This window comes from Capsicum annuum, chromosome 1, assembly GCF_002878395.1.
Source record: "Capsicum annuum cultivar UCD-10X-F1 chromosome 1, UCD10Xv1.1, whole genome shotgun sequence".
In the NCBI taxonomy this organism is placed as follows: domain Eukaryota; kingdom Viridiplantae; phylum Streptophyta; class Magnoliopsida; order Solanales; family Solanaceae; genus Capsicum; species Capsicum annuum.
This window is the reverse complement of record NC_061111.1, coordinates 219972162-219995766: the sequence shown is the minus strand read 5'-3', so window position 1 is coordinate 219995766 and position 23605 is coordinate 219972162. Positions and strand designations below refer to the sequence as shown.

Genomic DNA, 23605 nt, shown 5'->3' with positions numbered 1-23605 from the left:
TCACAATATTGTCTAATAAGTTAATTTTCTGGGGTATGTATCTCAACATATTATATGTTTCAATTCAAGAATATATTAATAGAATAACAATAACTAATCTTTTCTATTTTTCATTCTGAATAGATTTAATCCTTTTATGTTGAAGGTAAAATGTCATTCATGGATGATGATGAGCACATATTTTATGAGTTAATGTATTCAAAATGCAAGAACATTGTTAAAACCAAGATAATAAAGGCTATTGATTATGGTAATTGCCAAGAATATACCATGTTAACACCTAGGTATAACAAAATTCTCATGATTAATTATGCAATCATTCTTTGTGATATGATGTTTTGTATGCCGATTGAATTCCAGCCTGCAAGTGTTTTGTCGTTTTATTTCTTTTTTGCTTTTACTTAGGAGGGGTGTGAGGTTGTAGTGGGGATGGGGGTGGAGTTGAAGTGTTCCAGGCATTTATTTTTTACATTGAATGAAGGGAAATGAGTTGAATGACAGAGAGGTTATTGTCTGTTTGGTGAATATGTGCTAAAGATTATTTGAGGAATCTGTCTAAGAGTGTAATGAGCTTGTGACTGATGTTGTGAATGAATAAAGAGTCCCCCTTCAAAGTGTTGCATGTGTAAAATCTGAAATAATTGAACTCCTAGAGTGATTAATTATGCAGTGGTTTTGTGTGACATGGTGTTGTGTGTGCCAATTGAATTCTAGCCTGCAAGTGTATTGTCCTTTATGGTTACATTAATCGTATCTTCAATTTTTAATTCATTGAGTATGAATAATCCTCAATTTTAGGCATTTGTCTCTGTTGATGGATTGCTTGAGACCTTCATTTTTGAGTGTTTGAGTAAAAAATCTCCATAGGAATGATCCAAAACTAATTTAGCTTCCTTTGGATATAGAGGAAATTATCTAATTTTACTCGACACCTTGGCAAAATTATTGATAAATATATTGGTACCCATAGGTTTAAGATATGAGGTACCTTGAACTTATCTCCGAGTGGTTTAATTAAGAATAGAGACCATTGGGCGGCTGTTTTAGAACAACTTTAGTTGGCTTGTTGGTCTTTAGATCTACTCTACTTATTACGTATAATTTTAGTACATATGATCATTGATGTTTTGTGACAGTATGTAAATTGCAGCTACCAATTAAAATTCCAATGAGAAATTGGGTGTTTGGAATTGTAAGATCACGTGGAAAAAATTGATGAAGAATTTTTTTCTTGCCTTGTTCCTTTTATCGAGAAGACTGGGACAATAAACACAAGCATTTATAAGTATGTTTCTGGTCAATCTGAAGTTGCAAAGCCAGTGTTTGAATCAAATGAAAGTAGTAGTCGTGATAGCATCCTTCTCTTTGGACATCTATCTCAATCTTCTATTCAGTTTGTTGATCACTCTGTTTTCTTTTTCTATTCTGGAAAAAATTATTGTTAATTATATTGGTGCCCATAGTTTTAAGATATGGGATACCTTGAACTTGTATCCTAGTGGATTAGTTAAGAATGGAGGCAGTTGGGTGGCTATTTTAGCACAACTTTAGCTGGCTTGTTGGTCTTTAGATCTACTCTGCTTATTGTGTGCATTTTAGTACATACAATCATTGATGTTTTGTGATAGTATGTAAATTAATTTTTTTATTACTCTGTTTCTTTTATCATGAAGACAGACAATAAACACAAGCATTTCTAAGTATGTATCTGGTTAATGTGAAGTTGCAAAGCCGGTGTTTGAATCAAATGGAAGTAGTAGTCGTGACAGCATCCTTGTCTTTGGAAATCTATCTCATTCTTCTGTTCAGTTTGTTGATCACTTTGTTTCCTTTTCTATTTTGCATTAAACTTCTAATAATGGTATCCATTGAGGCTATTGGTATTTGTTACTCGATATCATTAGAGACGATTGATTGTTTCTGTGGTTCTTTGTCATACAGATTACTCTTTTGTGTTGTAAAGCTAATTATTTTAAAAAAAATTGATTCTTCTCCTATATTTTGATTGTTGACTTTATATAACAGGTGTCGTTTTCAAGTTCAAATTATAGATGGAAGTGGATCAACAAAAGCAACATTACTTGGTGAACTTGGGGAGGATCTTCTTTCAATGAGAGCTGAGCAAATCTATGAAACAATTAACATAAAGGTACAAAAAAGAATTGCAATTCAATTAAATTCTTACTTCAACTGATATCTTAGAACTTGATGAGATTCTTTTTAGATGTAGAAAGAACCATTGGCCCTTCAATGTATCCAGCAAGATCTTGCTAATAAAGTGTTTAAAATAAAATTGAAGAAACATATTCTAGGAAATCTGATAATAATCCAGCGAAACTGTTCATTTTATCATTTGTAAAGAAGCAGGATGCTCTTCAATTACCAATATCATTAGCTTCTATAGATGTTGGAGAAAGCAGTAAAAGAAAACTTGACACTGGATCATCACCAGATGAACTGAAAAATCTAACTATTGGAAGTACCTCCTCTAGCAAGAGACAACAGCTTGAGCATGCAACTCCAACAAAAAAGAATGTCTCTTTCAGTAAAAGAGAGGGTACTCATCCAATCAGTCCAGCTGAGATAAACTTTAACATCCACAGTTGATTTACGGGAAATTTAGGGTCAGTGAAAGAAATTATTTAACCAGAGAATATTTCTAAGACTCTGGTCTAGTGGTAGCAGCACTAGCCACTACGCGTGATGTGTGGATTAGGTGCATGTCATGAGTTTGAACATGTTACGGACCAAAATGACAGCTTTTGTTGTTCTAGAAAGAAATAATATATGGTATAATCAGTTGATTGGGGGTTGTTCACTTTTTATATCCTATTTCATGTCATTTTTCTTACCTTTAGGCTGCAATTTGATCCAACTAATGCTCATTTCTCAACCATTTAATACCTTCACATATTAATCCCTATAATATACTTGTAGTTCAATTTGTTTCTTCCCATTTGTGTGCCCATATTTTTTTTTTACTATCCTGTTATTGCTTGTGTCTTCATAAATATTGCATTTTTGCTTTCTGTGAGCCGAGGATCTTTCGAAAACAGCATCTCTACCCAATAATATCGCCAAGGTTTGTGTACACTTTACTTTCTCTAGGCTCCACACGTATGATATATTCTAGAACATATCGGTATCCAAATAGCAGTGGCTAAAGCTAGAAGGTTAAGGACCAAGCTCTATCGAATCTAATCGTTTTAGTTCAAATTTTGTATTTATATTAATAAATTCACTGAACGCGTAGAAAAATTAAATCCAGAATTCTACTAACACCTAATGTTGTTATCCTACAATATAGACATAAGATTTAAACTCTGGCTTTGTTGCATTACCAAAATATAGGAAAAAACTTTCACCCCCAATTTCTGCATTAATTGATTAAGTACATGACATGTGATTTTACATTTAGCTATAGTTAATTAATGCACATCATCACTTCAACTTTTATCACTATCCATTCATCAAGTTAAGGTAAACATTCAGAACAAATAACAAGTCTGGAAATTAATTATGTTTTGTGTTTCAATTGTCTGGAGTTGGTTGTCATGGAAGGAGTTGTGTAAAAAGGGCTACCTGGTACACTGATGCTCCCTCATTGCTTAAGAAAGAAAGACAAATATATTGCGATTCCAGCATGATAAATGTATTATATCCATGACTTCACTCTTTTTTCCTTCTTTATGGAGTCCATACTGTTTTCAACTTATAATGTCATCTTATTGGCAATTGACGCTATACTGACATTCGTTTGGGTTAGGTAATCAATTGCAGATGGGCTCACAAGTATACCTTCAAGAAAAGAAGAAGCTTGCTAGCAAAAGAATAACTGGATTTCAGGTAACCATTTGCTTCCAATCTTATTTCACAAGAATGTGTTATGTGCTTCAAAGCTAACGTCAACTTCATGCAGTACTGCCCAATCAAAAGTAAGAGTACCATTTACTTTTCTCTTAATATAACAAATCAGCGTCCTCCGAGTGCATTTGGAAGCTTTGAGTGCTGATGGTGTATACTTCATTCGGGTGCAGTCTTTGAATCTTTCTTGGGCCCGGACTTGGCTCAGGCCAACCACACTAGTATATCTATATCTATAATCTATAATATATTAAAGTGTGAAAAGTGATTTGAACTTTTTACCCTTTATTAAAATACTTTACAATAGATAAAATTGTCCTTTCACCTATTTTTCTTAAAATATTATATTGTTATTTAATAATATTTAATTAAGGAATCCTAAATTATATGGTAAGAGGAAATATATTTAAAAAATTATAGAGTCCCAAAATAGATAGTAAGAGAAGAATATATGATAAAATATAAAAAGGAAAAAGTCATTTAATTATATTTTTTATTAATTATATAAATAAATTATTAATAAAAATTTTATAATTTCATAAAGAACTCACGTGAAAGTTAGAAATGGATCAACCAATACATATATTATATATGGAAAGTTTATAATAGACAAATATGGAGCTATTATTCAAGAGACCATCAGATGATTTATTCAAATTCAAAAGAACTACGACAAGCAGATATGGAAGATGTTAGGCAATAGATAGTGACATAATTGTTTCAAATCCAATATAGGAATTAAGCTTTTCAACAAGGAAAAATTTTATTCATAATATTTAGACTTTTGAAATTAATTAAAATATTAATTGTTTTTCCTTATTGAATTAGGTAGGGAATCCTAATATTTATGAACTTTATTTATTAAAATTTACTTTATATAAATTATTTTTCCGATTTAAACCATATAGCATAATCATAAAATCCTTTTAACGTTAATTTTCTCTTAAACTGGTTTACATATTTGTCGATTCTCATAAACAATTAAGAGATGTCGTAAAGAAGAAACAAAATATGGATAGGGAAGGAGAAGATATTAATTTGCGAGAAAAAGCAATGATATTTAAAGCAAAACTCATGATGAACTCTGAACATCATACCATAATAAAAAGAGAAAATGCATCAAAACCCCCCCTAAGCTTGTCTGTCCAACTTACTTTAGTACTTAAACTTAACTTTCATTTATTTACCCCCTTAACATCTTTAAAGTGAATTAATTCCAACCCTAATGCTGATGTGACATTTTTTAAAAAGAAAAAAGAAAAAAAAATGTGTGACTTTTTTTTTAAAAAAAAATGTGTGACTTTTTTTTTTAAAAAAAAATATATATTTATATATATATATATATATATATATATAACAGAAAAATAAAATAAATTCCCTCCTTCTTCTACCCCCCACCCCCATCCCACCTCACCCTAATTCTCCTCCCAAACCCGCCAACCACCAAATCTACCACCACTAGCCCTCCTCCAAAACCTAACCCCAATTACTTCTCAAATTACTAAATCTATCACCATCATTAAATCATTGAAGAATTTGAGTTTGAATGCTAATTTGGTATTTATTTTTTTTGGTGTTTGGGTGGTTTGAACAATTGTATAAAGTTTTGGAATTTTTGTTGTTGTTTGGTTTAGGATTGAGGGTTTTACAGTTTACTTGGTATTGTAAGGGTTTGAATCGTCTTCTTTGTGATTTTTGTGGGAAATCAAGTGAATTGAGAAATGAGTGTTTCTCCAAAAATGTTTTTGATGGAAAATGTAGCGAAAAGATTAAGTCTTGTAAGACTGGGTTGTTGATGAATTTGAACTTAGAAGAGGAAAAAAATGATGGTTTATTGGAAATGGATAGTGAAAAGGAGGAGTATGAAGACGAGTGTAATGATGAAGACAAAGTGTTTGATGTTTTGTCGCTGAGAAAAATGGTAAAGATGGAAAGGCATAGAGCAAATTCTGCTTGTTCGGAACTTGAAAAGGAAAGAATGGCAGCAGCTACAGCAGCTGAGGAAACAATGGGGATGATATTGCGGTTACAGAATGACAAAAGTTTAGTTGAAATGGAAGCAAATTAATATAAAAGGTTGGCTGAGGAGAAGCAATTATATGACCAAGAAGTGATTCAAGGGGCGGGAGTGGGGGTAAAAGAAGAAAGAGGGGTGGTGGGGCTTGAAGAAGAAAGGGATAGGGGCAGGGGGGGCGGAGGGGGCGAGGGTTTTTTCTTTTTTCTTTTTTTTAAGGAGACACTTTGAAAGATCTTGAGCTTTTCATGGAGATGAGTCGAATTGTATACTTAATTTAACTATTTTCAGTTAATTAGTACAAATCATCACCTATGTGGAAGACCAGGTATGGCAATGTAGTTTCTGAGTTTAGTTATTTTTTTCTTTGTTTTAGTTTACAATTAGCTTTAGATTTGAATAATTTAAAACCAAAAGTCTATTGATTTTGATGTGTGACTAATGCTCTATTCTGAGATTAATACAGGCGGTAGATTAATTAAGTTTTAAGAAATTTTTGTATAAAAATTAGGTTCAATTTTATTATTTTGGTTTCTCGATTATCATATTGTTTTGTTCGAATTTTTATTTTATTACTATCCATTTTTTCTTATTAATAAAGGTTGTCGACAAATGTTCATTCGAGCTTTGCAAAATTTTTGTTTAAAGATTAGATTTTTTTTGGTAAGCATGATTAGTAATATTACATATTAAAACAACACAGGGAGGTGCTATGAGGCACTATTAAGAGTACCTAAAGGTTAGGTTTAATCGCATTGTTCTGAAATTTTGATTATCGTATTATTTTATTGTAATTTATATTTTATTTTTATCTATGTTTTTTTATTTAATACAGGTTTTTGATAAATGTTCGATTGAATTTTGAAAATTTTTTATGTAAAGATAGGATATTTACTATTATGTTTTGCAAGTTATGTTGCGTGTATTGAATTTAGAAAGAAAATAAATAAACTACTTATAAAGGATATTACAAACAAACTTTTATTAGATATTAATTTGTAAATCTATATCTAAAAAAAAGTTGTTATATATTATACAGAAAAGGCTCAAAAATACCCCTGAACTATCCAAAATAGCTCAAAAATGCCCTTCGTTAGATTTTTGGCTCAAAAATACCCCTCTGTTAAATATTTGGCTTAAAAATACCCCTCCCTCAAACGAAATTCTGAAAAGGGTCAAAAATATCCCTGAACTATCTGAAATAGGTCAAAAATACTCCTCTGTTAAATATTTGGCTCAAAAATATCCCTCCCTTAACGAAATTAAATTATTTCAATTATTTCGTTAATTTATATAAAGTTCATCATTTAATTTATATTTCGTTAATTTCTTTAAGTGAAAATTTATATTTCGTTAATTTATATTTCATTAATTTCTGTAAATATTAAAAAGATGTAAAGTGAAAATACCTTTTTAGAATAAATGTATGTTTATTTTCCAAATCGAATTCAACCAATTTATATTATAACTCAAATACTTTTTTCCATTATCTTATTTTTAAATTTTTAAAAATACTTTTATGTAAAAAATTAAAGTATTAGGGTTAAAAAGTTAAAGTTAGGGTTTAATTCAATCGAAATAATTAATTTTGTTAAGGGGAGGGGTATGTTTGAGCCAAATATTTAACAGAGGGGTATTTAATAAAATTAAATTGTTTCGATTATTTCGTTAATTTATATAAAGTTCATCATTTAATTTATATTTCTGTAATATCTTTAAGTGAAAATTTATATTTCGTTAATTTCGTTAATTTCTTTAAAGATTAAAAAGATGTAAAGTGAAAATACCTTTTTAGAATAAATGTATGTTTATTTTTCAAATCAAATTCAACCAATTTATATTATAATGCAAATACTTTTTTTCATTATCTTATTTTAAAATTAAAAAAAATACTTTTATGTAAAAAAACTTAAAGTATTAGGATTAAAAAATTAAAGTTAGGGTTTAATTCAATCAAAATAATTTAATTTTGTTAAGGAGAGGGGTATTTTTTAGCCAAATATTTAATAGAGGGGTATTTAACGAAATTAAATTATTTTGATTATTTAGTTAATTTATATAAAGTTCATCATTTAATTTTTATTTTGTTAATTTCGTTAAGTAAAAATTTATATTTCATTAATTTGGTTAATTTATATTTCGTTAATTTCGTTAAAGATTAAAAAGATGTAAAGTGAAAATACCTTTTTAGAATAAATGTATGTTTATTTTTCAAATCAAATTCAACCAATTTGTATTATAATTCAAATACTTTTTTTCATTATCTTATTTTTAAAATTAAAAAAATACTTTTATGTAAAAAAAATTAAATTATTAGGTTTAAAAAGTTAAAGTTAGGGTTTAATTCAATCAAAATAATTTAATTTCATTAAAGGGAGGGGTATTTTTGAGTCAAATATTTAACAGGGGGGTATTTTTGACCCATTTCAGATAGTTCAGGGGTATTTTTGATCCTTTTCCGAATTCCGTTAAAGGGAGGAGTATTTTTAGGCCAAATATTTAATGGCGGGGTATTTTTGAGCCAAAAATCTAACGAGGGGCATTTTTGAGTTGTTTCAGATAGTTCTGAGGTATTTTTGTCCCTTTTCCGTATATTATAAGAAATATGTTTTAATAAAATCTACATGAATATTCTGTAATTTTGAAGAATGGTCATGCATGAGTTGGTCTACGTCATGTAAATTAATTATTGTTTATATAATGATAGTATACTAAAATAAAGTTTTATCATGATATAAATCAATAAATTATTTGTAAATATAAAAAGATCGGGTGAGACACGACAAACAATAATATATAGAACATACAATAGTTATTTATCATATTTAAATAGATATAACAATCATTTTAGTGTTAACTACTATCCTTTACGTAATAATTTTATTTTAATATATAATTTTATTAATTGACGTGAAACACACGATAAGACACATTCTTTTTTTCTTTTGTAATTATGTGTCATTTTGTATAAGATACATTCAAATTTAACACGTATGCTCAATAATACTTTGGGAAAATTATCTCCTATACATTTATTAGATTGAAAATTGCAAGTTATAGCAACACTTTTAGATAATTGTTTTTTTAGTTATTTTAATTGCAAGTTGTAGCAACTTTTTACAAAATCAGTTTATTTAATTTAAAAAAAAAAAGATTAAATATGTTTAAGTAAAAATAACTCCTTTTTTAAGGGTTTAGTATTCAATTCCTCTTTAATAACTATATGGATAATTATGGAAGGAGTAAAATCTGTTCAATATTATATTTTAGTTATTATCCTTCCTACCTTTTTAAAAAAACTCCAAATTTATTATTCTCTGTCATAAATTACACGATTCTTTCTCTCTTTTTTCGCTCTATTTTACTCCCACATATATTTTCTCAAAATCCTTCACAGATAATCACAAATTTCATTTTTTTTACCACAATATTTTTTTTTAATTCTTCCATTATTGAAGAACTAGATGTACTGTAATTTTTTTTTATAAATGTTGATTCTTTTTTCAGTATGAAAGATGGCAATGTTTATTAAATATTAACGTAATACAAAAGTAGATAAGATAGAATCTTGATTCAAAGAGATAAGCACGTAGTGTATGAAATGGATACATAAATTGGTATCACCTAAATTGAATATCACAATTTATATATATCAGTTTATATATCTATTTCATACCCATTTATACACGTGTGACATGTAAATTCCAATAGACTTATTGGAGGGTCCCATTAGAGTGCATCCAGTAGGAATTGAACCTATGAATTCGCCAATTATGAGTTGGGCGCACAGAAATCACTTTTATAAACTAATTTCATTCAATTTATAATCTTAAGTATATATTCTAATTGAATATCACAATCACATTATACTCATTTCATAAAAAGATAACATGTAAAAAACTATTTTATAAACCTTGAATGTAATATTAATATTATGCAAGTTTCATACACGAAAAATTCAAAAAATACAAGTTTGTATATTTATTTATACACTAAAATAAATAATAACGTATAGTATTTAGTGAAAGTCGATTTCTATACCAACTTCTGTGATCATTTGTAACGCTCTGAATCTGGTACCCAGAACGCTGCATGGTGCTCATGACCCCGAAGGACCATAAGCTAACCTATGACTAATATCTGTAACTGAGCACTCAATAATATATTAAAAATATGCGAAATATAAGTTGTAAGGTCATAAGGTTCAAAACTAAACTAATATTGAATATAAAACAATGTCTGAAATGGGGCATAACCATACCCAAAACTGAAATAAAACTGTCTAAAACATGTTGTAGTCTGAAAGCCTCTAAACTGTCTGAAAACTGTGGAGTTAATGGGACATGTCCCCAACTAACTCTAAACTACTGAAATAATAAAGTAATAAAATATTCACGCTATCCTCGAATGATGAGGACTCACTGCTAGTTTGGCTGATGAACATCTAATTTACTAAGGATGTTCGGAAACTCGTGCTTCTAAACCTATGGTATAAAACACCATAGTGAAAATATGTCAGTATGTTTGAATGTACTGGTATGCAAGTGAGGCAGGTTAAATGCAATGTTTCATATGCATGAACAATACTAACTAACTAAATAACATGAACGTGAGAATACATGTATGATCAAGTAACTGTAACTGATACCATACTGATACTGGTACGGGGTTCTGAGTACTGATTTACTGACGTTTGAGCTTACTGATACTGATGACTGAGTCTACTAAATACTGAGAGACTGATGTTGTATTACTGATAAAGGAAAGGCTGTCTCTGACTTTTCTGATTATGAAGAACTGATCTGATTGACTGTATCTGACAGTCCTAAAACTGAATACTGATAACATGAGTTTTCATATAATTAATATACTATTAACTGAGTTTGTGATAACATGATTACTGAGTCTGAATACTGATAACATGAGTGACTGTTTCTGAGAGTACTGATACTAATGGAACTAGCTGCGTTTTGTATTGTACTAATTTGACTGTATCTGACAGTCCTGGATTTCTTTAGAACTGAACTAAGTTCTATTACTAAAACAGGATATGAAACTTAGCCTGTGGGAGGTAATCATATAATCGATATTCCCCGAAACTAACTGGTGGGGTCTAACCTGTAATCCCAGCTGGAAGGGTATCACTACCGTGCCACGGGTAAAGACAAGCTGTAAGTATACCCTCTCTGACAGGGAACTCTTTTGTCAACCCCTCCTAGTAGGAAACTCAAATGAGATGTATAAATCCTTAAACGCGTAGGGTGCATCTCAACCTACGTTGGCTACGTAATTCTGGAATACAAGGATTACCTCTAGAGGTCACACCCTCCACTGAATAACAGGTGGTCCCCATCCTTGGGTTCACTCGATGCTGAATCCTAATCCCAACTGAATAGACACAGATTGATTATACTGAACTGAACTATTACTGATGGTATTATTTAATGGAGCTAAACTGAGTTCATTGAGTTCTGTTGACTGATGGAATGCTACTAAGATCTGAGGATCGACTAAGGGTACTAAAGTTACTGAGATTTTTTGGAAATACTGAGATCACTGAGATTACTGAACTACTGAGATTACTGAGATTTCTGAAAGAGACTAGATCAATACTGAATTTACTAAGTTTTCCTGAGTCATGAGATTGGCTAAATTCTACTGATCATGGCTTGACTGAGATTATCATGAAAACATGACATAGCTCTAGGCACACAGCTAAATTATCAGGTACAAGTACCCCCAGGACTCGATAGAATAAAACTGACAAGGCTTGATACTTTTGATCACATGACCAATATCAACAATTCATAATTTCATAGTTGGGGATTTCATGAAGCACATGATCATCATAATATTGTACAGGGATAGTAATGTGTATAAACATGGCATAATTTCATACTTCTAATCTTATGAACATCTCATCAAGCAATCACAATGCATAGGTTTTGCATGGAAATCATCTTAATCAAGTAGGTATAGCATAACTTAAAAGGCATGACATGATCTTGACACATAGAAACTAAGTACTTGATCATCATTCATTCACTGGGGAATATTATCAAACACCTTTTATGCACACTTAGGGCATAGGTATGATCATCAATTTAATACAGCATGGTTTCACAATTTAACTCAATTGCATGAATTTCAACCCTATACTAACATAGTTTCATGAAAACATGATAAGGATGCAATCTTGGCAAACATAAAACAATAAAAACATGAACATAATCAATTCAAAATAAGAACATCATGATATATAGTTTAAAATAGGGTTCTTGAGCTTTATGGATAAAAGGAGTCCATGAATCAATACTGTGCATACCTTAGTTCTTCATTCTACGAAGATTGAGGAAGAGATTCTTGAATTTAGGTCTTGGATTTGGATTTTCAATTGAAAACCCTAGCTTGTTCTTGAGAGAAACTTGAGAGAAATAATATATTTTGGGTGAAATATGACTGAATCACGAGTTATTGAGTTTATATAGGGGTGGAAGATTGACCCTTTTAACCCTAGGATGCGTATTTTAATTCTGTGGAAATTTCCTGATTTACATCCTTGGCGTGATGGCTACTATCGCGCCAAGTCACTAGAAAGTGACAAATAGGAAATTGTACGGTGGCGCAACACGGAGCTATCGCTTTTCCACTTTGTTTGTGACTTGGAAGTTTGGCGCGACGCGGAGACATCGCGCTGAGACACTGGAAAGAGAACAATTCTAAATTTGGACCCTGGCGCAACGCGCCATAATCGTGGAGGCTTACTGGATTTTGATGATTACCATTTTGGCCTACTCCGCGACGCGTTGATGGATCAGGTGGCACACTACCTTACTAAAATAGCTCTAACTCTTTGCCCGGGTGTCGAATTTGGGCGAATTTGGTATCGATGGAAATCTTATTCAATTTTCCACATAATAAAAAGTGAAAATCTTGAAAATATCACATAGATAAAAGTGGATTCATATTTAAAACAAGTCTTTGATATTTTTAGGACAATTTCAAGCTAGGTAGAAGTACGAGGTATTATAATATCTCCCCCTTGGAAACATTCGTCCTTGAATAAGACTGATTAAAATGGGAGAAACGATAAGCTGAAGTACATACTGAATATGAACAACTGTAACATGACTACTTGACTGATATTACTAGGATTTATACTGAGCATACATAAATGATGCATAATTTTTTTATGACTAGATGATACATGAATACATGACTGAGAGTACCGATAAGCTGACCACGTATATTTGATGCGTGAATATATGATTGAACTGACTCATGAACATACGGCTGAACATGTAAGGGTAAAGATACCAAGTTTGAAATAAAAACTGAGCATGGAACTGAATACCACATTTGTAACTGAAATCTGAATATGAAACTGGATAAGCTTGAGAAAAGCTATTACCTTGGGCTAAGTCTGAGATGAATTACTAAATATGCATGAGCGGAATCATAAGAATGTAACTAGGTCTGGAACGTAATACATGAACTAAATATAGTGATCTGAACTGAGTTCCTTGAACACATAACATACGACCAAGATTAGAGCTAGAGGGTAAACCTATGGGTACCCACTACTCCAAAGTGGATTTGTTACGTGAAGAAAAGCTGGAGGATCTAGGACACGATAGCTTGGGGGTTATAGAGAATCTCCTCCTTGGGACACTATGTCCCTAGAAGAATACTGACTTGACTGTGATACTGAGGAAAACTGGGATGATGCACAGGTCACCTATAAATTGAACCAGGACTGAATATCAGAGATATGAAACTATGACATGATACATGAACCAAGTTGAACACGCAACTACCTAGTTGGTCTATCTTAGAATGATCACATTCATGAGATTTCTAAATAGTGCGATTAGATGGAAAGTTGGGGAAACCACACCATCTGAACTTGTCCGTTCTAACTTCTAAACTGAAGTACTACTTTGCGGACTAACTCATGCTGAAAACTTATACTCGATCGGAGTATTTCTATGACACTCTTTCTATAGAGTTCTAATGACTGTAGAGAGAAAGTGAATCTTGGTCTGGTTTGAGTAGGACATCTGAATGGGAGATTGCTACATAGCTGGGGTTCTTGTATTAGGAGGTAAGGCCTATGAAACATCATCTAATATAAAGTAAAAAAACCTTATGTACTGCAACTAAGATACTGAAAAGGTTCACATGGTGTTGAGCACGAATGCATAAATATACTAACTTATCTAATTAACTGAATAACTTATAGATGAATGCTGGCATATAAGACTGAACTGTACTTAGTCTGAACGAGTAGCCTAAGGCTATAAAGTATTATGCATAGGAGGTAAGTACTGACTGAGTGACATGCGGTGACTGGGCATGGATTTATAAAAATTGTATTACTTGAAATTGTGAGACCAAGCGTATGACATGATTCAGAAATATTATGTAACTAAGGTACTAAAATACTAATGACTGAGTAACTAATAGCTATATGCTATGGTTAAGTAATCCTGAAAGTGAACTGAGTTTCTGATCTGGCTGAACTAGGACTAGGACTGAGATTGTAGCTAAGACGGTAATTAAGACTGTAACCCTAACTAAGACTGTAACTAGGACTGAATGTTGGTTTAGACTGGTATGAGAACACTAAATTTTGATGGCTAAATAACTGGTAGCTGAAAGCCATGGCTCTGTAGGACTATCTAAGTTCTTTACTGAATATTGATTACTAAACTGACGCTATAACTGAGGCCTGTGGGATGAAACATTAACACTATGGATTCAACGAGGTATCTATACTGAGAGTATACGTGACATAATACGTGTTTGGCTGATCATTAGGAGTGAAGTCATGAATCATATGGGCTAAGCATACTGTAAAGCATGAAAAAGCGTGAACATATAAATACAGGATCTGTAACATACCAGTATCTGCATCAGGAGGACTTTCCTGATCCTGTTAGGACTGAAGTGCATAGAGTCTATTTGGACGTTGTCCACTGATAGCGCTCGAATTGACACCTTGCTGATTCGAGCGATCGGAATGAGCTAAAGAACGACCGTGTTGACTTCGAAGACCGGGTTTAGGACAGTCTCGAACCTTGTGACCTGACATGACACATTTGAAATACGCATTACTGTCGACTCTACACACACTCCTATGATGCTTACCACACTCTTCGCAAAGTAGATGAGTAAAAACCCTGCTCTCACTACCCGGGGCCTTGGATCCTGGCGCCCCATCTCTATGGTTATTTATGAACTTTAGTACTAGTGCACTAGCTGAAGAGTGAACTGGGGCTGAACATTTTTGACACAACTAAAAATGATTACCACCCTGCCACCCTGACTGAGCAAAACTATAACTACCTGTTTGGCCCTCTTATTTTCTCTCTCCTTCTTCTTAATTTTATGCTCCTCAGTCTGCTAGTCATAGACTATAAGCCTAGATATGTCCATATCCCTAATAAACATCACAGTTCTACACTCTTTAAGCACTCTACCTGATATTCCAGACACAAACTTATTTATTCTGGACCTATTGTCTGCTACTACATGGAGAGCGTACCTGGCTAACTGAGTAAACTTAAGGGAGTATTCTTTTACGCTCATGATACCTTGTCTGATATTGATGAACTCTAACACTTTATCCTCCTTCTGCTCTATGGGAAAGAACCTATCTAAGAAAGCCGTAGCAAACTCTTCACAATCTATGGGATCTACATCTGCACCCCTGTTTACCTTCTACTGTTTAAACCATGTATAGGCTACATCTTATAGCTGATAAGTGGCTAACTCTACACTCTCACTGTAAGTTACTCCCATGATGTTTGTGACTTTCTGAACTTGATTGAGGAACTCCTGTGGATCTTCTTCAGACTTAGAACCTGAGAATAGAGGAGGATTCATTCGGGTGAAGTCCCAAATCCTAGCTGCAGCTGAATTGGCCACTGGGTTGGCTAAAATAGCAACAGGCCGTTCATTCTGAGTTATGACTGAATTAGCTAGAGTAGTAAATGGAGTCCTAAATTCTTCATGACACGCTCATCCAGATGATCTAGTTGGATGGGCTGAGGTGCTAACTTATTCTTGTCCCTCTTTCGTTAGCCCTTTTGGGAGGCATGCTCTGTAAATAAAAGAGAGAAAGGATTAGACTAAGAGAAAAATTCAAGATTATGCTCACTAGCACGACATGAATACTAAAAGAAGGAAAACTGTTCCTAAAACATCTCATAGTCTCCTGTACATAAGTATGGTGCACAACACACTCATGCACAAGACTACTAGATACGGCTTTTCAGTTTTCCTAGGATACTATTGAACCTTAGGCTCTGATACCAAGTTTGTAACGCCCCAAATCTGGTACCCGAAATGCTACACAGTGCTCATGACCACGAAGTACCACAAGCTAACCCATGAATGATATCTGTAACTGAGCACTGAATAATATACTGAATATATGCGGAATATAAGCTATAAGGCCATAAGGTTCAAAAATAAACTAATACTGAATATAAAATAATGTCTGAAATGGGGCATAACTATACCCAAAACTGAAATAAAATTGTTTGAAATATGTCGTAGTCTGAAAGACTCTAAACTGTCTAAAAATTATGGAGTTGCTAGGACATGGCCCCAACTAACTCCAAACTACTGAAATAATAAAGTAATAAAACATTCATGCTATCCTCGAATGATGAGGACTCACTGCTAGTCTGGCTGCTGAACGTCTGATCTACTAAGGATACTCGAAAACTCATGCTTCTAAACTTATGGTATAAAACAACATAGCGCAAATGAGTCAATATGTTTGAATGTACTGGTATGAAAGTAAGGTAGGCTAAATGCAATGGTTCATATGCATGAACAATACTAACTGACTGAATAACGTGAACGTAAGAATACATGCATAAATAAATAACTGTAACTGGGACCATGCTAATACTGGTACGGGGTTCTAGTATTGATTTACTGATGTCTGAGTTTACTGATACTGATGACTAAGTCTACTGAATACTGAGAGACTGATATTGTATTACTGATAAAGGAAAGGCTATTTCTGACTGTTCTGATTATGAAGAACTGGTTTGATTGACCGTATCTAACAATCCTGAAACTGAATACTGATAACATAAGTTTTCGTATAATTAATATACTATTAATTGAGTTCATGATAACATGATTACTGAGTCTGGATGCTGATAACATGAGTGATTGTATCTGACAGTACTGGTACTAATGGAACTAGCTAAGTTTCGCACTATACTGATTTGACTGTATCTGACAGTCCTAGATTTCTATATAACTGAACTGAGTTCTATTACTGAGACTGGATCTGAAACTAAGATTGTAGGAGGTAATCATCTAACCGACATACCCTGGAACTGACTGGTGGGGTCCAACCTTTAACCCCAGCTGAAAGGGTATCAGTACCGTCCCGCGGGTAAAGACAAGCTGTAAATATACCCTCTCTGACAGAGAGCTCTTCCGTCAACCCCTCCTAGTAGGAAACTCAAATGAGATGTATAAATCCCTAAACGCGTAGGGTGCATATCAAACCTATGTTGGCTACATAGTTCTAGAACACAAGGATTGCTTCTAGGGATCACACCCTCCACTGAATAAAAGGTGAGTCCCCATCCTTGGGGTCACCCAGTGCTGAATCCTACTCCCAACTGAATAGATACAGAATTGATTATACTGAACTGAACTGTTACTGATGGTATTATTTAGCGAAGCTAAACTGAGTTTGCTGAGTTCCGTTGACTGACGAAATACTACTGAGATCTGAGGACCGACTAAGGGTACTGAAGTTATTGAGATTTTCTAGGAATACTGAGATCACTGAGATTACTGAGATTTCTAAAAAAGACTAGACCGATACTGAATTTACTAAGTTTTTCTGAGTTATGAGACTGACTAAATTCTACTGCTCATGGCTTAACTGAGATTATCGCGAAAACATGACATGGCTCTAGGCACATAGCTAAATTATCGGGTACAAGTACCCCCAGGACTCGATAGAATGAAACTGACAAGGCTTGACACTTTTGATCACATAACCAATATCAACAATTCATAATTTCATAGTTGGGGATTTAATGAAGCACATGATCATTATCATGTTATACAGGGATAGTAATGCGTATAAACATGGCATAATTTCATACTTCTAATCTTATGAACACCTCATCAAGCAATCACAATGCATAGGTTTTGCATGGGAATCATCTTAATCAAGTAGGGATAGCATAACTTAAGAGGCATGACATGAACTTGACACATAGAAACTAAGCACTTGATCATCATTCATTCACTAGGGCATATTATTAAACACCTTGCATGCACACTTAGGGCATAGGTATGATTATCAATTTAATACAACATGGTTCCACAATTTAACTCAATTGCATGAATTTCAACCCTATACTAACACAGTTTCATGAAAACATGATAAGGATGCAATATTGGCAATCATACAACAATAACAACATGAACATAATCAATTCAAAACAAGAATATCATGATTATTTTGGGTCTACGAAGATTGACGGGGAGATTCTTGAATTTAGGTCTTGAATTTGAATTCCCAATTGAAAACCCTAGCTTGTTCTTGAGAGAAACTTGAGAGAAATAATATATTTTGGGTGAAATATGGTTGAATCACGTGTTATTGGGTTTATATAAGGGTGAAAGATTGACCCTTTTAACCCTTGGATGCGTATTTTAATTCTGTGAAAATTTTCCAATTTTTATCCTTGGCGCGACGCGCCACTATCGCGCCAAGTCACTGGAAATTGACAAATGGGAAATTGCAGGTAGCGCGACACGGAGCTATCGCGTTGCCACTTTATTTGCTACCTGGAAGTTTGGCGCGACGCCAAAACATCGAGCTGAGACACTGAAAAAAGGACAATTCTGAATTTGAGCCCTGGCGCAACGCACCATAATCACAGAGGCTCTCTGGATTTTGACGATTGCCATTTTGGCCTGCTCCGCGATGAGTTAATGGCTCAGGTGGCACACTGCCTCACTAAAAAGGCTCTAACTCTTCGCCCGAGTGTCGGATTTGGTATCGATGGAAGGCTTATTCAATTTTCCACATGATAGAAAGTGAAAATCTTGAAAATACCACATATATAAAAGTAGATTCATCTTTAAAATAAGTCTTTGACATTTTTGGAATGATTTCAAGCTAGGTAGAAGTACGGGGTATTACATCATTATACTCAATCCATATAAATATAACATGTAAGAAACTATTTTATAAACCTTGAATGGAATATTGATATTTTATACTGATTTTATACAGATTTCATACACGAAACAGTCTAATAAGTATATACAAGATAATTTTCACTATATTATTCTTATGAAAGATTCTGATTTACATTCAAATCCTTATTTATGTTGTTACCAACACAAATAATGGATTCTTCTGTATTTTCTCTAATATTCATTGACATATCTTTTGTTGTTACATACAATGAATATTTAACAAAAAAATTGACAATACTCCTTATATCACATTTTTTAACGAACAAAGAGAAAATTAGAATAAAGAGAATTTCGAATGAAGGAGAAGAAATCGCTGGTTGAATAATGATTTTGAAAGTATGAAATCATTTAGATGTTAATGAAGTAAGAGTAAAATCATTTCAGAGAGAATTACGGGGATGATTGATATCATGACAATAACTATCATCCCTTTTATAGGTATTAAATCTTTTTTCGATATATAAAGATTGAATTTTTCTTTTTATATTATAAGAAAAAGTAATTTGTTGTTTCCCTTTCTGTGCCTTTTTTGCTACAACTTGCAAAGATGAAAATTATTTTATAAGTTGCAATTAATCATCCAAGGAAGGCTATTTAGATTTTTTTACTTTTTCCCAAATTGATCTGATATGTGTTAATTAAAAGGGGAAAGGACAGAAACGACATTTCAAATTAAACTATTTTCACGAAAATGACCATGAAATTTAAATTTCGCTTTCTAGCCATTTCAATTTGCTGGCTTGATCTATACCATTTCTACACACCTTCTATATAGTTTCTATACATATCTTATACATATAAACATTCTATACGAAAATTAGACAATTTCGATACACAATTTATACAATAATTGTACTATTTTTTACACATTTTATACAACAATCATATAAGTTTTATACACTTCCTATATATTTTATATATATACATATTTGATAGTAGGGGCGTGCATTGGTCGGTTCGGTTTGGTTTTACATATTACCGATTCGGTTTATCGATTTTCGATTTTTAAATATGCTAAACCAATAACCAATCCAATAAGATATTTTATCGGTTTTCAGTTTATCGGTTTTTAGTCCTTAATATTTCGGTTTTCGATTTAACCGATAAGAAAATACTCATAAAATAGAAATAGTAGTAACTAACATGAAAAATAATCGAATCTTAGCTGCAAACAAAAATTTTACTTAATGTGTTTTAATTTACAAGAATCTTCAAGTTTGAACTAAATGTTGTTAGGAGAAATTAAGAGTTTGTATAATTGAAATAATAAGTCTATATATATATATATATATATGAATATATCCAATAACCCAATAAGAAAAAATCGAACTGAACCAATAACCTAATAATTTTTTTTATAAAATCATTAAAAAACCATAAACCCAATAACCCAATAACAATAAATCAATAACATTTTTATCGTTTTGATTTATCGATCGGTTCGATTTTTGCACAGTCCTATTTGATAGAACTATACAATTCATACACATATATCTTATATAGATACATATTATATATAACAGTTATACCATTTTTATATAATTATATTTAATTATTATTTCTAAACAATTACAAAAAAAAAAATAGAATATTTTTCAATTAAAAAATTTATAGCAAAAAAACTGAAATATTTTTAAAAGGGTCGAATGACCCAAGTTGTAAACGGTATCAATATTGTATATGAATTGTATCAGTATTGTATATGAACTGTATCTGAACTACATAGGTCAAAGTGACCCAAATTAGGAAAGTGAAAATACTTTATCCGACATTCCGACTTGTCACTTTCTGACAAAATCTCAAATTTGCGCTATTCATTTTAAAAGTTAAAATTACAGAAAGTAGCACACTTAAGACTACAATTACAATAAATAGCAACATTTTTGTAAAATTACAGTTTATTGCAAGAGTAACATTATTTTACTCATTAACTAGGCAAGTGCATGTTTTACTCTCACTACTTTACATTTTTTTATTTTCACTCCACTATTTCACCTCCCCAAATATATCCATATCTTTTACCCTCTTTTTTTCATCTTATTTTTTTGTCATTTTATTTTTATTATTTTTTTATATTTTATTTTTATTTTTTTATTTCCACTTTATTTTCTCTCTTCTATTTCTCTCTTTTTTTTCTTTTTTTTTTGTTTTCTTCTTTTTTAATATTTGAAGATAATTATCTCCATGATTTTCAAGATTTCAATATAAAACATTATTACTGTCTTTCACTCTCTTATATCTCTACTTTTTTTCTTATTAATTTTTTTATGTTATTTTTTTATCATTTTATGTTTTATTTTGATTTCTTTTTCTTTCCACTTTATTTTCTCTCTTCTATTTCTTTTTTTTTTCTTTCTCATATCTTTTTTTTCTTTTTCTATTTTTATTTTGTTCTTCGTTTTTCTATTTTATTATTTTTATTTTTTTCTTTTTTTTTAATACTTCTATTTCTATTTCTTCCTTTTTTTGTGTTTTTCTTTTTATATTTTTATTTTTTCCATTTTTTTTACTCTTCTATCTCTAACTTTTATTTTGAAAAGATAAATATGTATATCACATACACATATTCAAAAAATATACAAAATACATAGGCATAGTACAAAACATACATATGTATTTATGAAATACATATCATATTCATATTAAACAGTAACAAACATAACTATACTATATATCTTCATATGTATTTGCAAAATATAAAGGTGACTCATATAAAATAAGAATATATATATTCAGGTATGTATTCTATAAATATATATGCAGAGCTATATGTATTTTATACGGTGTTGGATTTATCTTTGAACCATACATACCATGCCATTTTTTAGAGGGTAACATAAGTACTTATTTGTTTTCTTTTACTGTTTAAGATATGTATCATGTATTTTTTTATTACCTATATGTATATGTATGTAATTGTCATTTTTGTTATAGAGATTTTGTGTCCTATATGTTTATATATACATATGAGTCAGATACGTATTTCTGTAAACACATATGCAGATATATATGTATGTTTTTTATCGTAAATACATATGCAGATCTGTATGTCTATTTATTTTGTATATTTTTTGAATATATATATATAGAGAGAGAGATTTGTCTTTTAAAAATAAAAGATAGAGACAGAAGAGTAAAAAAAATGAAAAAAAACATGAAAAATAAAATTTTGAAAAAAAAAAAGAAGTGAAAAAGGAAAAAAAAAAAGAAGAAAGAGAAATAGAAACTAGAAATAGAAGTGTAAAAACAAAAACGATTTTTTTTAAAAGAAGAAGAAAACGAAAAAAAATTAGAAAAACAAAAAAGGGGAAAAAAGAAGAGAAGTAGAAGAGAGAAAATAAAGTGGAACGAAAAAACTGAAAAAGAAAAAAATAAAAATAAAAAAGATAAAAAAAATGAAAAAACTAACAAGAAAAAATACTTAGAGATATAAGAGAATGATATTTTGAAATTTTGAAGATCAAGGAAATAATAATATTTAATATTTGAGTTTGATTTGAAAAAAGAATCTACTAATTTAAATAAGAGTAATTTATGTGAATTTATTAGATGGGATAATTATTCCTTATTTAACTCAATTAATTTGAGTAAAACAAGGACAGTAAATTTTATTGTATATGTGTTTGTATAACAAAAGTTTACTTAAATATAAAATACAAATTTTTATTTTTCGTAATTATTAAATTATTGTTATAAAAGTTACAATTAAGATTAAGTTGTTATTTCTAAAATTTTTCCTTTTACTACACAGTGTCCTTTTCCCTAATTAAAATGGGTCAGATTGCCATACTACACACTTGGGCAAAAACGGCCACTTCAGAACTGTAGGCCCATTTTGAACAATTTTTGCCTCCTTAAAGAAACTAGGGTTAGGGCTATAGTTCTTCGTACCTATAAAACCAAACGACTTTATCATCTTTTCCAATCAATCATAAACTCTCCGAGGGAACAATTACTTGTGGTATTTTGCAATATTTTACTCCATTTCGTTGTATTGTTTTTTCATATTTGTTTTTCTTATGCTTTTTATTACTCCATTAGAATGAGGAAAAATAGTAGCCAATTAGCAGAGCAAGTATGTCAAATAAATAATGACGAACACTTGCATTGAAGGTTGGCGATATCAAATAAGCGATTCTCCGTGCCTTTCAAATACGTATCATTTTGATTATGGCCTCGAACAAATCGCTAAATTTTCCCTACATTTTCTACATTTTTGTCTATATTTTCATCGATGACAAAAGCATCATTAAACCTATATCAATCAGTAATTTCTTTAAACGACTACTGATTTTTTTTAAGGTTCGTTTCTTTTGTTTTGCAAATTTTTATGTGTTTCAGAAGATTTTATGTCTGATACCGTGATCGATTTAATAAAGTTTGAGTTACATAAATATTAAAAATATATTGCTAACTATATTATAATTGTTTGCCAAAGTAAGACGGACATAATCCAACTTCAAATTGAGA

At 31.4% G+C, this 23605-nt stretch overlaps 1 protein-coding gene and 1 non-coding gene across 2 annotated transcripts; both read left to right on the top strand.

Annotated features, from left to right (window-relative positions):
* Positions 1-5294: 5294 nt before the first annotated feature.
* Positions 5295-6013, top strand: LOC124896981 (protein FLOURY 1-like). Its single transcript, XM_047409007.1, has one exon. It carries the CDS (start codon positions 5411-5413, stop codon positions 5930-5932), a length of 522 nt encoding a protein of 173 aa, XP_047264963.1. The 5' UTR covers positions 5295-5410; the 3' UTR covers positions 5933-6013.
* A 17191-nt stretch (positions 6014-23204) lies between these two features.
* Positions 23205-23330, top strand: LOC124892434. The gene has a single exon (XR_007050241.1). It is a non-coding gene; the product is annotated as a small nucleolar RNA snoR86 (small nucleolar RNA).
* Positions 23331-23605: the final 275 nt, after the last annotated feature.